The sequence below is a fragment of the Hipposideros armiger genome, unplaced genomic scaffold, assembly GCF_001890085.2.
Source record: "Hipposideros armiger isolate ML-2016 unplaced genomic scaffold, ASM189008v1 scaffold_548, whole genome shotgun sequence".
In the NCBI taxonomy this organism is placed as follows: domain Eukaryota; kingdom Metazoa; phylum Chordata; class Mammalia; order Chiroptera; family Hipposideridae; genus Hipposideros; species Hipposideros armiger.
In genome coordinates this window covers 384445-398789 of record NW_017731898.1, presented here as the reverse complement: position 1 = coordinate 398789, position 14345 = coordinate 384445, and the positions used below count along the sequence as shown (strand labels likewise).

Genomic DNA, 14345 nt, shown 5'->3' with positions numbered 1-14345 from the left:
AATGATAAGTAGTGGCACAGGTAGATCAGAATTTTATTAAAGTAGGATGTTTATTCTTCACCATCTGTTAGAAAAGTCCTCTTGTATATTGAATATTGTTAGAGGAAAGTGGACCATCTTTGTGGACATAGAGGCTCAGTGGGATTAAGAGCAATCGTTTGAAATTGAACTTTATTTTCTTTTTCTTCTGAGAACTACAGTTGACCCTTGAACAATGTGGGTTTGAACTGTACAGGTTCACTTTTACTAGGATTTTTTTCAATATATACAGTACTGTAAATGTATTTTCCTTAAGATTTTCTTAAGATTTTCTTATCTCTACTTTATTGTAAGAGTACAGTATATAACAATATAACATACAAGATATGTGCTGTACAAGATATGTGCTGATCGACTGTTTATATTATTGGAAAGGTTTCCGGTTAACAGGTTATTAGTAGTTAAGTTTTTGGGGAGTCAAAAGTTATACGCGGGGGGCTGGCCGAGTGAGTGGCTCAGTTCGTTAAGAACTCGCTCAAGAGTGTGAGCTCTGAGCTCTGAGCAACAGGGTTGCTGGTTCAATTCCCGGCCTGAGCTGAGCTGCCAACAGGTGGCAGGATGGCTCAGCTAAAACAAACAAAAACACACAAAAAAAGTTATACATGGATTTTTGACTGCATGGGGTGTCGGCACACCTAACCCCCACCCCCTCCATGTTGTTCAAGAATCACCTATACTTCTTTTTTTTCCATCAGGTTCATTCTGTTAACTAAGAAAATGCTTTATTCTTTTTTCTCAGCTTGCTGAACTAAAGCAGGAATGTCTTGCTCGTGGTTTGGAGACCAAGGGAATAAAACAAGATCTCATCAACAGGCTCCATGCATATCTTGAAGAGCATGGTGAGTGCTTTGTGGATGTAAAGTGTGATATGATTGAAGGGGTTAATTTTTAGTTTCTGCCATATGAAAGATTTCTTTTCCTTTAGGTTGTTGGTGATGTACGCTCTTAACTAACTACATCAAGAAAACTCTTGGTCATCCAGAACAGTGATTATAATGCAAAGAAATGCTCTCCTCTTTTTTTAAGATGTAATTTTATTTCAGAAAGTTATTTTAAAGGAAGTATGGTAAAACAAGTATCATTAGACTGAGAATTGGAGGATTTGAATTCAAATTCCCCTTGTGCTAGAAATTTGCTAGGTAATTTTGGACAGTCACTATTTACATGGCTTACTGTTTACACTTTGTGTGTTCTGATCTGTAAAATGAGACAAGTGTCTCCACACTTCAAAGCCATAAACCTAGGTAATCTCTGGTCCCCTCTATCTCTGACATTCTTCAATTCTGCCTTTTTAAAAACAAAAACAACTTCATTTAAGGCACAACATTATCCCAGATTGTACGAGTTCCATCTTTATTTATTACCCTTTATTCCTATTCCTTTCATCTCAACTCCCTTAAGCAACGTTCTGATGTTTTTGATACATATTTTTTGTCTTTGTCCTTGTAAACCATGTAGTGTTGTTTGGTGTACAATATTTTTATGTAATTGGTAATGAGATCCCTAGCCTTGCTTTATTTCTCACTTTTTTCTCTAAGTCCTGTGTGTTTTTAAAGATGTATTCGTGTGGTCATCTAGTCTGTTGATTACAATTCCTTCTTAGTAGCCTGTGATGTATGGAACCCACCACATTTTAATTCACCCAGTGACCAACACCCATATTGCTTCTTGAACTACTTCTTTCATGTTCCCTTATATTCCTGTTTGAGAATCTTCTAAGATATATACCAAGGAATAGGTTGCTGATTAATATCTATTCATAAATGTATACTTAATATATATGATTAAACACTGCCAAATTGCTTTCCAGAACTCTCATCATAAGTGCACAAGGGTTCTTGTATCTTCTCCACAAACCTAACCTTGACACTATCCTGTCAAGTGGCCTAATTTTTGCTAGTCTGTTGATTGTTTGAATTTACATTCCTCTAGTTACTAAAAAGCTGAAACATTTCTTTTTTTAAAGAAGATTTTGGAGAATTGGGGGAGAGGGACAGTGTTGGGGAATCAGGGAAGGGGAACAGACAAGTTGCTGTCCTTTTGTTCAGTCTAGTTGTGGAGGACATTGCTTCACTGGCCCATGTTGGTATTGTGATCATTGCGCTCTTCCCCGGTGAGGCAGTCATTCGCCGGCCATTGGACGGCCACTCACTGCGGCTCATGGCAGCTCATGAAAGCTCACACCCACTACCAGCCAGCCCCACTGCAGCCTATGCCGTCGCCAGCAACTCACGGCAGCCCAGCTCCAGGTCGAGCTGTTGTTCACCATCTTAGCTGTAGAGGGCGCAGTGTCAGTGGCCTCATGTGGGATCCAAACCAGGACCCTGCTGCTGAGAGCTGGCATCCCAAGCCAACTTGTAACCAACGCGCCACTCAGCGGCCCGTGAAACATTTCTTGTGTTCATGGTTCTTCAGGTTTCTCCTTTGCTTATTTTTCTTTTGAGGTTCCCATCATTCACTTGTTAGTTTGCAGGCATTTCTTTTATATTCTAGTAACTATTCCCTTGTTGGTTTTAGAGACAAATATTTTTTTTGTCATTTGTGTCTTTTTCCGTGGTGTCCTTTGTTTTTGAAAAATCTGCAATTTTTTTTATTACTTTTGCTTCTGGGTTTTTAAAAAAATCTTTCCCCACCACTAAATCTTAAAGATATTCTCCCACATTACTTTTTATTAATGTTGTAGTTTGACCCCATCACATTTAGTTCTTCAGTCCAGCTGGAGTTCAACTTTGTGTTAATGTTAGGTAGAAAAAACAGTATTAGCTTCTCTATGTGGAACAAAATTTATGAGCATCAGTTCTGCCTTCGTTATTGTATTTTATTTTGGGAAAGCAAAATGATTATAATTTTAGCCTAAGTACAGTGATCAAGATGGTTTTGTAGCAGGGCTTGACCTGAATATTTTAATATTCTTTAGCTGAAGAGGAGGCAAATGAAGAAGATGTACTGGGAGATGAAACAGAGGTGAGTTGGAGAGAGTAAGGTTATCACTGGTCTGGCAGTGGGCCACTACCTTGGCCACGTTGCTTAACCTCAATCATTAGAGAACTTAAATACTAACTGATCAGGGGAGCATAGAGGGGGAATGATAATCCTGAAAGACTGGTTCATTTTGGAGTTCTTAATATTCTTCTATTGATGGGTATTTCTCTTGATTTATGTTAACCATCTTGTTTCATTTGGTTTTAGGAAGAAGAACCAAAGCCCATAGAACTGCCTGTCAAAGAGGAAGAGCCTCCTGAAAAAACTGTGGATGTGTAATTATCCCTTTTCTATAAATGAATACAGAGCAGACAGTTCTGGGTTTTTGGGGGATTTAATGTTTCACTCTGTTTACGTTTTATGTGTTCCCATTGGCTGTTTGGTTTTTTTTATTATTTTTTTAGCTGAGCCATCCTGCCACCTGTTGGCAGCTCAGCAGCAGCTCAGCTCGGGCCGTGAATTGAACCAGTGACCCTGTTGCTCAGAGCTCACATTCTTGAGTGAGCTCTTAACCAACTGAGCCACTCAGCCGGCCCCCCATTGGCTTTTTCATTTCTCATTAGATCATACGTTTTCAGAAGAGTCTACTTCATTTCAGGTACATGGTCTCAGTGAAGCAAAATAGTTTGTCTCTGGGTTTTGTAATAGATAATTAGGACAGGAGACTTCAAGCCCAAAGTTTAGGTCTCTTAGCCTTTGTTGTATAACCATAGTAGATGATTCTCTTTCTGTATAGAGAATCATACAGATTCTCTGCACATAAGGAATTTTGTAAGGGAGGAGGGTACTGAGCAGAGATTATGTTTCTCAGATAACACTATTCTCTCTTCCTTTCTGATTTTACAGTGGAGGAGGGGAGGACAAAGTACTACAGTGAAAAGTAGATCTTGATTTATTTAAACTATCCCACAGAGTTATCAAAACATCTTTTATTTGGATCTCTTTCCATAAATGTCTAGCCATCTTATACTGTAGCACATTAAGAACAGTTGAGTCCTTTTTAACATTTTTGTTCCTTATAGCTGTATTAATGCATTTAATTATAAAAGGCAATATATGGACTAGTAAAAAGTCAAACAGTACATAGTAGAGTATATAAATTGAAAATTAAGTACCCCTTGTTTTCACCCCATCTGATTTCCTAGAAGTTTTCAGTATATTCTTTGGGAATATTTTATATGATATGTGTATATACAGATACATATATACACACACTATGCATATTGTTGGCTTCTTGATTTTTTTTTTCACATCTGGAGATATTTCTGTATCATATAATAGTGTCCTTATTTAAATGTTAATTACATATTAGGTAAGATTCTAAGTGTTATATATCCCTTTAGTCCTCATATCAACCCTATAAAATAGGGATAATTATTCTAGTAAGTTGTAGGTCTCTTTTTTAGCTTGTTACTATGGGAAATTGTAAGTATATATAAATTATGAGAATAGTATAATAGACCCCCATGTACTCATTACCCAGATTTAGTAGTTATCACCTTAGAACCTTATTCTTTGTAGCAGCTAATAGTACTCCATTCTGTGGATGAACAGTAATTTCACTACTTTCCTGTTGTTGGACATTTAGATTATTTATAATAACCAAAAATGTAGTGCTACATGTCCTTATGCAACTGTTTTTATACTTATGCAAGTATGTCCATAGGATAAATTCCTAGCAATGGATTTGCCGCATTACAGGGGATGTGCATTTAATGTTTTAGTAGATTTTGTTAAATCTGCTTTCTAAAGCCTTTTAGTTATCTTCCATCAGAGGAGGTTTGTGTTTAGATATAATGCCTTGAGAAAATGGGTTTATGGAATAGCTTTAAAATAGAGATGTTTTGGGGACTTCTAGGATAAGAAGGAAGATCAGGTAAATAAATACAATGATAATTGGCTTGTGTGGATTAAAAATAATGAAGTTTGAAAATTGGTAGAAGTTCATTACCCTTAGAATATATGTAAAATGTGTAATGCATTTAGACAGCTTTAATTTTATTAATGAATTTATAAACAGGGAAATTGAACATGTGTTTGGTGGTGTTTGCTTTTCAGAGGGATAGTAATGATTAGAGTAAGGTATATACAGTAAAGATTCTGGGTCCCTGTAGTTTGGACAATGTTTTGTATGTGACTATGGGTAGGAGATTTCTTAGTGAAGAGAAGAAATTTCCCATGAGTCCCAGAACGTGATACGTTTTTATTTATTGCTTGAGCTTAATTGTGCCTGAGGGAGTTGGAACAGAGCAGAAGGAAGCTTTCTCTCAGGGGTTCCCTTTCTGCAATGAGGAATGCTGCAATGATTATGCTTCAAGATGGGAATGTGAAGGAAGTCATTAGCCTGGGGTTGGTAGAGAGGGCTGCTTAATGGCATTGGACTTCAAGTAAAACATTAAACTTTAGTGTTCCTTTCTGCCTGAACAAGACAGAGGGCTTTAAAAGTAAAAATATTCAGGGATAATTTAGGTCCTTTGAACATTCAAAAGGAAATCCCCTTATTTCATCTTTGGGCTTGAAGTTCTCCAAAAATATACCTCTGTTTCTAGTTTGATTTTTTTTTTTTCTTCTTCTTTTTTCCCAGCCTAGGCCGTTAAATATTGTAGGACTTAGTTATGGTCAGCAGGGGGCACCCATTGCTTATCTGTCAGTTCAGGGACCTCCAACAAAAGGATGGAGGAGAGAGTAAGTTCCTGTTCCAGAATTGCTTCCTCTGAAAATGCCATTAAACCATTACTACCTTTCAGGGCATCAAATGGGAAAAGTGTCTGGGATATTGGAACAAAAGCTGCCCATGTCTCTAAATGAGGGACCTTAATGAGACTGGTTATGACCCACAGTTTTATGGGAGTTGTTTGGTGGAGGGTTAATGCCCTTCCATTTATCCTGGGTACTTCTGAACTTTGTCTCCCGCCCCTATGGTCCCTCCTCTTTTGTTTTCTCTTATGCCTTTTGACTAGTAACTTACTATGTTTTCCTAATTCAGACTCCCCTTAGCCTTTTTTCTTTCTACCCCCTTTGGCATTTTTATTTGTCCTACTTTGTTCCAACTGGAGCTACAGTTCCCATGGGAGAAACAGGATTTGTACAAGAAGGAAACCAGAGCTTGTAGAGCATTCATTAATTGTTTTTGTGATGAAACTGAGAGCTGGTATTTAAATGAGGGTTAGAGAAATAGTTGTTAGTCCAGAAGTAAATTTAAAGTTCCTAAAAGTAAATCAAATGGTTTCTGGTATCCTTTTACTGTTTCCCTATAGCCCAATATATTTAACCAGACTTCTTTCCCAATAACTTTCTTATACTTGAGCAAAGTAGCTGAGTCTGTTATTTGAACTCCTGTCAATAGATGACAGTTCAATGAACTGAAGTTCTAAGGAGCTTCATGGTTTTTTTGGATTAGGGGTGGCAGAGAGATATTATGGGCAGAGGACATGATTCAGGTGAATCCTTATACAATTCTAAGATTTTGATTTAGAATATTAGTTTTCTAATTTTAAAAATCTCTTTTCTCTCTTTTCCAGGGCAGCAGAAAAGAAAGTGGTAAAAATTACGTCTGAAATACCACAGACTGAGGTAGGTATTCTACTCCCTAGTAGAAAAGCAATCTCTCTATGTAGCTCTCTGTTTCTTACCCTTTATTCTATCTGAATCATCACTTTAAAAAAATGTACTCATAGGCAGAAAATCAGTATTGACACATTTTGGTATTGATGTATGTATTTCCGTCAACTACACTTGGGAAAATGTTGGGGCTAGCATAGTCACTTTTGAAGCCCTAGTCTATTTGTATTAGTACTATGATCTTAGTGGTAACACTTTTTAAGATATTTACAAACTAGGACTAGAGTTTGGGAGGATTGTACCTTGGAAGAGATGGAAAATAACAAGGGAAGATGTCACCCTTAAGTTATAACTTACTAGCTGGTGAGACTGAAATTTCCCTGGAATCTGTCTTAAGATCTCCGAAACGAGGTTCTAGTCGAGATCTGTGTTCTTTTTTGCACCTTTAAAGTAAAGGTGGTCTAGGACAACGCTGCCTCATTTCAAACTGAAAAAGTACCATTAGTATTGGAACCAAGCTGTTCCTTTTATCCCTTTTCAAAGGTCAACCAAACATAGCTTTTGTCTTCTTGGCTTCGTGCAGAATGTGGGTTTTATATTATTCCTTCCCTTTTGTTTTTGAGGGCATGAATGTAATAATAGTCTTTTTGTGTTTGCTTTCTGGAAAAGGCTGTTGAGTTAAGCCCTAAGATGGATACAATCTGATATCCTCCAGGATTGTCAGTATCCTCAGTTTAGACTTCAAGAAATTACTCCTGATGTTCTAAAGGCACAACCTCTAAACAATTTTTCTCTTAGAAAAAGGAAACCAGAAATTGAATTTTTCTTTTTCCCTTTTTTTGTCTATTATCATATAGAGAATGCAGAAGAGAGCTGAACGATTCAATGTACCTGTGAGCTTGGAAAGTAAGAAAGCTGCCCGGGCAGCTAGGTGAGTGTCCCCAGCCTTTTGGACCTGAGATACTTGTAGTGATAGTATGAAGGTAAGGGGCTGTGATCCTAGGTTTTAAATATAACTGTTGATTTTACGTAGAAGCCTTGCTGAAAAGAAACACTCTTTTGGCTCTATTCAGAACATCTCTTGATTTGGATGTAGTAGCTATAGATTGGGTTTTATTATTAAGCAGGGTTTTTGTAATAGGTAAAAGTCAGGAACTGACTACTACTCCCAATTCTGATAAGGCTTCTTTTTAGCTTATTCTGTGGACTCTTGGTGAGAAACAGAGTAAACGGAACTTCTTTCATGGGGTTGTTAGAATTAGCTAATGATTGCAAGGCTTGAGATCACAAGCAAGAAGTGCCATATGTACACTTGACACGGAGACCAGGAGTGTGAACAGCTTCCTAAAATTTAGCTTGTTTTTCTTTCTACAGATTTGGGATTTCTTCAGTTCCATCAAAAGGTAAGACTACAGAGACTCTTGTGAGAAAGTTATCTTTATATTCTTACTTTTCTGGCACAACAGATTTCATTTCTCTAAATTAAGATAAACTTATTAGCTCTATAAACCTTTATGAGGTTATAACTTTTACTTCTTTGCTTTAGGGAAAACCTTAAGACTTAAGTCTTCCTGGGCAATTTAGAGAAGGTACTGAAGTTACTAGAATAGGAAGAAGTACCAACATTTGTTTTCCTTTTCTTGGACATCTTCAGAGAAGTTTCTAGTACCTTGCTTCTTACTTATTCTGGTGTATCAAATCAGCATATGATGATTATGTTCCTGTCCAGTGTTATACTGCCTCGTGTAGTGGTAAAGGGAAAGAGTCTTCTTTACCTCAACAATCTTACTTCTAGGAATTTACAAGGAAATAACCTTCGATATGCTTAAAGACTTAGCCACAAGGATTATCATGCTTATTTACAGTGATCAGTAACTGGAAACAATGTAATATACACTAGAGAATTGGTTAAATAAATGTGTACTATGGTATAGTGGAAGACCATGGAGATGTTAAAAATGATATTAAAGGGCTGGCTGAGTGGCTCAGTTGGTTAAGAGCTCGCTCAAGAGTGCGAACTCTAAGCAACAGGGTTGCCGGTTCGATTCATGGCCCCAGCTAAGCTGTCGCTGAGCTGCCAACAGGTGGCAGGATGGCTCAGCTAAAAAAAAAACCAAAAAGCCCCAAAAAATGAAATTAAAGAATATTGAAGAATGATATTGGAGTGAAAAAAGCAAGTTATAAAATTAGCAGTATGTTCCCATTTTTTTGGGTTGTAGGAAAAGTCATGACACATTTTTGCAACGAAAACCAAAAAATATGTCATGACTTTTCCAACAACCCAATAGTAATAAAAATACATGCATGGATAGGAAAAAAGATTAGAAGGATATATACTGAATTGTTGTTAATACTTATTATCTCTGGTTGAATTTTGGATGACTTCTTTTAGCTTGTCTGTGTTTTATAAATTTCTACAATGAATATGTATTTTGTAATTAGGAAAAAAAGTCCCTGTTCTCAGAGACTTAAAATTTAAATGTAGTCTCCTAATCCAATCTAGTCTTCCTAGTGACCTATTGGTAGTTTCAAGTGTATTAAGAAAATGTCATCCAAAGATCTTGTAGCATTTTGCTGTGTTTTTTAAAAGGCCAGCAAAATTCTGGCCACCATGACTGTGTGTTTTAGAAACAAGATATTTTCTGGCTTTTAGTTATATCAATAGATGTAATAGAATTGGTGATGGTACAACAAAAATTACTAAAGACATTAAATGGTGCTATTTGAAGAAAGAACAAAAGTTAAAATTAATGCTTAATCTGTACAGGAAATCTGATTAATAAAATAATATTTAGATAACATTTGCAGTTTTATTCATATAATTCTGATATCCTGGAACTATAGAGTAGCTCTTAAAAGAATAGAACATTTAAAAGGAATTACAATTTTGTGAGTGAGAACATAAAAACACCTAACAGTTCCTAGCACATGGGTTGTGGTTAAATTTGAATACATACGTGGTTGTTTACAGTAGGGAGTTAGGGAAGCAATTACAAGATTGAGATTGCTTAAAATAAAATTCTGTAAAGTTTTAAGTAAATGATTATTGACTAGATTACTACTTGTTTCTTAGTGATAATTTCAGGACAGAACACTGTCTTTAAGAGGCCATCATTTAAACTCATGATAGTAGTTCTGTTCTTTTGTCCAGATAAGATGTCTTTCTCTCTTTTTTTAACAGCTTGGAGATACAATTCACATACCATACAATTCATCCATTTAAAATACATAATTCAGTGTTTTTTTTATATAGTCACAGAGTTGTGCAGCTATCATCACAGTCTAATTTTAGGACATATTCATTACCCCAAAAAGAAACCCTGTACTCATTAGCAGTTTCCCGTTTTTCTCCCCAAGCAATCATTTTTTTCTGTGTATATAAATTTACCTTTTTATAAATGCAATCATACAATTCATGGTCTTTTGTGACTGGCTTCTTTCACTTAGCATAGTGTATTCAGGGTTCATTTATGTTGTAGCATGTACCAGTATTTCATTTCTTTTTATTGTTGGATAATATTCCATTGTATAGATATGCCACATTTTATCCATTCATCAGTTGATGCACATTTGGGTTGTTTTCACTTTTTGGCTACTATGGGTAATGCTGCTTTGAACATTCATATACAAGTTTTTGTATGGGTGTATTTTCATTTCTCTCGGGTATGTACCTAGGTATGGAATTGCTAAGTCATATGGTAAACTCTATGTTTAACTTTTTGAGAAACTGCCAAACTGTTTTTGAAAGTGTCTGTACCATTTTATGTTCTCAATGAATGCAGATCTGATCTCTAGGTGCAATCTGCCTTTTCTTTCTAATAGAATAAAGGACATTTGTCCTATATACTATTTCTTTGCTGTCTAATTTTATTTGAAGACTGTCAGCTTCCTTTGTGACTTTTAAAAATATTAAATAAAACTTCTATTTGCTTTTTTAGGCCTGTCATCTGACACCAAGCCTATGGTAAGAAATCTTTTTTTATACCTTGAGAACCAAAACTTAACTCTATACAGTTAATTTTAAAGTCAGAGACTCCTCCTTCTCCCCAGATCAGAGGAAACTGAGATCATATGAGCTTGGTGACTGTTTGTTTTCAGTACAGTGTTTTATGTCCTGAATAAAAAGAATTGTTTGAGGTACTGAGAGGTCAGGAAAATTGCCACATCTTCAGAATCACTATAGACATCTTCCCTCCCCTCCGCTTGAAAAAATGAATAGATTTTGTTAGCTAGAGGACAATCCATATTATAACTCTTTGTTTTATGGTACTGGAATTTTAGGCCTTGTCCAATAGCTTTGAATAATGTCTGATTCTTAATTACTACAAGAGAATCTTTGGAAGCAACTTACGAGTTCTGTTTATAGATACTGGTATTTTTCAACACTACCTAGTAAATGTAAAATCAGAGAAGCAAGATTAGAATAAGATGCTTCGGGGCCATTGTGACTAGTAGGCATGTTTAGAAAATGGAAACAAATGCTGTGGTGAGCTATGTTCAACTTTATGAAATCCTGCTCTTGGGGTTACAGTTTATCATTATTAGTAGCAGTAATAAGAGTATCCCAAATACCCTTATGATAATAAGTCTTGATATATCAAGGCTTCCAAGAAAAAGGAAGGAAGAAAATTGAATTGGGTACTGGTGGTAAATTTGTTTTCCAAAAAAAAAGAGAGCTGCAGTGATAGTTTCTCTTTGCTACAAGACAGTTAAGAACTACTTGCAGGGACTATAGAAATAAATGATTTTGAACTGTGAATGGTAGACATGTTTGGAGGTGATGATTTAGACATTTGTTTGCTTTTCCAAGCAGTGTTTGTCCTACTTTGATCTTAAACCCTCCTTAGGCTCTTGCCACCTTTGATGAATGAAGGAGGCAGGGCCGAATCTTTCACTGCATTCCAGAAGCAGCTTTTTAATAATTAGTGGCATGAATGGGTGCTGCTTAGTTTCCTAATTTGGCAAATAGGGTATCTTTTATGCTGTAGGCTTATTTGAACACCTAGCTTCTTCTGCCTTCTGTTTTGATATTTTTATTTTTATTTTTCTGTTTTGATTTTTTTAGGTTTTCAAATTACATAGCTCATAGAAATTCCTGTATTCTGAAAACTTATCTAAATCTATGCCTGTAGTTTTAATCTGAAATGATATAGTTTTAAATTAAAAAACAATTTTCTTTCAAGTCATTTTATTATTGGGCCATAACTTATTTCATGAAACAGTTGCCATTTTTAAATACATCTCAATATTGTTTTCCTAGTATTAACTTCAAAGAAAATAAATTTTCTCCTTTCAAGTTATTTCTGAGAAGAAATTTTTATAAAGTTATTTTCAAAACAAGCAGTTCATGCCTCCGTTAATAGAAATGAGAGACAAATTGCATATTCACATTGAAAAACATGTTTTTAATCAGGTACTTGACGGTAGCACCTAAGTCATAGCATTCACTGTGAAAATGGTGAGCAAGAACTAATTGTTCTTTTTCTTTCCTCTTACCATTCAAAACCATCATCTTCAGAGTAACGGCATATTAGCATATTAACTCAGTGATTTCTTTCCTTTGGAGAAACCTATTTTCATAAGATGACAATGTCTCTCCATTGTATAATATTAATTTTAATAGTAATTATTGATTTATTTTTTTAAGTTTTTATTGGGGAACAGTGTTTTTCCAGGACCCATCAGCTCCAAGTCAAGTAGTTGTTTCAATCTAGTTGTGGAGGGTGCAGCTCTGTGGCCCATGTGGGGATTGAACTGGCAACCTTGGTGTTGAGCACTGTGCTCTAACCAGGTGAGCTAACTGGCCAGCCTGATATTATTAATTTTAAAATTACATTCACAATTTTTTAAAAAGATTTTATTGGGGAATTGGGGGAGGGGAACAGCGCTGGGGAATCAGGGGAAGGGGAACAGACAAGTTGCTGTTCTTTTGTTCTTCAGTCTAGCTGTGGAGGACGTTGCTTCACTGGCCCATGTTGATATTATCATTGCGCTCTTTCTGGGTGAGGCTGATCGGTCGCCGGCCTCTGGACGGCCGCTCACTGTGGCTCTTGGCAACTCACACCGGCTGCCTGCTGCTCACTCTGGCTGCCGGCCACACACGTTAGCTTATGGCAGCCCGCTGCAGCCTACACCGTCGCCAGCGACTCATGGCAGCCCAGCTCCAGGTCGAGCTGTTGTTCACCATCTTAGTTGTAGAGGACAGTGTCACTGGCCCTCATGTGGGATCCGAACCGGGGCCTGCTGCTCAGAGCTGGCGTCCCAAGCCAGCTCTTAACCAATGCGCCACTCGGCCAGCCTTACATTCACAATTTATTTTTATTTTTTATTGGGGAATTGGGGGAAGGGGAACAGACAAGTTGCTGTCATTTTGTTCTTCAGTCTAGCTGTGGAGGACGTTGCTTCACTGGCCCAAGTTGGCACCATCATTGCGCTCTTCCCGGGCGAGGCAGATCAGTCGCCGGCTTCTGGACAGCCGCTCACGGCAGCGGCTGGCCACTCACGTTGGCTGCTGGCTACACACGGTAGCCCATGGCAACCCACTGCAGCAGGGGCTGCAGCCTACGCCGTCGCCGGCGACTCATGGCAGCCCAGCTCCAGGTTGAGCTGTTGTTCAGCATCTTAGCTGTGGAGGGCAGTGTCACTGGCCCTCATATGTGGGATCTGAACCGGGGCCCTCTGGCATCCCAATCCAGTTCTTAACCATCCCGCCACTCGGGCGGCCCACATTCACAATTTTTAAATGATCTAGTTGAAAGAGGCTTTGGAGCATATCTAGTAATATCTTCTCTATAGCATGCTGACAATTGATTATCTAGCCTATGCTTGATCCCTTCTTATGACAGGAAGTTCATTACATTACAGCAGTTGGTCTTTTCAATTATGGACAGCTCTGATTACCAGGCTGTTCTGATTTTTTAAATACAGGGTTGTTTTATGTTCCTGTGTTTTTGTAGGTTAACCTGGACAAGCTAAAAGAAAGAGCTCAAAGATTTGGTTTGAATGTCTCTTCAATCTCCAGAAAGGTAAAGTACTGTTTTTGAAACGTTAGAGTAGCTTGGGGGCTACACAGGCTGAGAATGTAGTACTTTGTTTCTTATAGTCCTTTGACTATCATCTCCTTGTCAACTATTGATTACATTACAAGAATTGTTTCACAGAGCAAATTTTTTTCTCCACAGATTGTTTTCATAGCTTCTACTCAGGCTGTTAGTGTATGCTCTATATTTCTCTTGGTTAAGATGTTGAATTCAGTGATGTTAAAACTTGTTACATCTGCTTTAACTTCTAATATAGGCTTAATAGAAATTAAATAATCAGGAGAAGATAGTCCTGTCTTTAGGTTAAAGATACCTAGAAACAAAATTTGGAGGTTTTGTGGGGAAAAAAGAAAATTATTTTTTTCTTTTCACCCCTCTGCTAACTGATACTATTTAGTTTATTAAGCAAGATGACTGTTGACACCATGCTGTGTGGGGTAATCCGTTCTACAGTGCATTGTTGTGTTTGGAATTTTGCTAGGTACATTGGAGAAAATGCTAAGGATTCTCCTTTTTGTCTAGAGCAGGTAATCTTTTATTCTTTGTATTGTGAGAATGAGAGCATATTTTTTGGTTGTTGAAGTGGTGGCAGAGTTAAGGGAAGAGTATTTCAAACCAGAAAAACCATCATTTAAGAAAAGTTATTTCCCATTTGAGTATGGAAATATTTGACTCTCTGGAAATCCATTGGAAAAAAATTGACCTGACAGTGGTTATATTTTT

The 14345-nt window shown here is 37.0% G+C and overlaps 1 protein-coding gene across 2 annotated transcripts in view; it reads left to right on the top strand.

The window, feature by feature from the left end:
- SARNP (SAP domain containing ribonucleoprotein) overlaps positions 1-14345 on the top strand; it is a 44530-nt gene that overhangs the window by 10362 nt on the left and 19823 nt on the right. Inside the window, exons 2-9 of one of the 2 annotated variants that reach the window (XM_019669033.1) lie at positions 779-878; positions 2957-3003; positions 3229-3296; positions 6543-6594; positions 7440-7513; positions 7957-7985; positions 10521-10546; positions 13539-13607. In XM_019669033.1, coding sequence (XP_019524578.1) covers positions 779-878; positions 2957-3003; positions 3229-3296; positions 6543-6594; positions 7440-7513; positions 7957-7985; positions 10521-10546; positions 13539-13607 — 465 coding nt within the window. The remainder of the gene's footprint in view (positions 1-778; positions 879-2956; positions 3004-3228; positions 3297-6542; positions 6595-7439; positions 7514-7956; positions 7986-10520; positions 10547-13538; positions 13608-14345) is intronic. The other variant, XM_019669034.1, reaches the window with a different exon arrangement.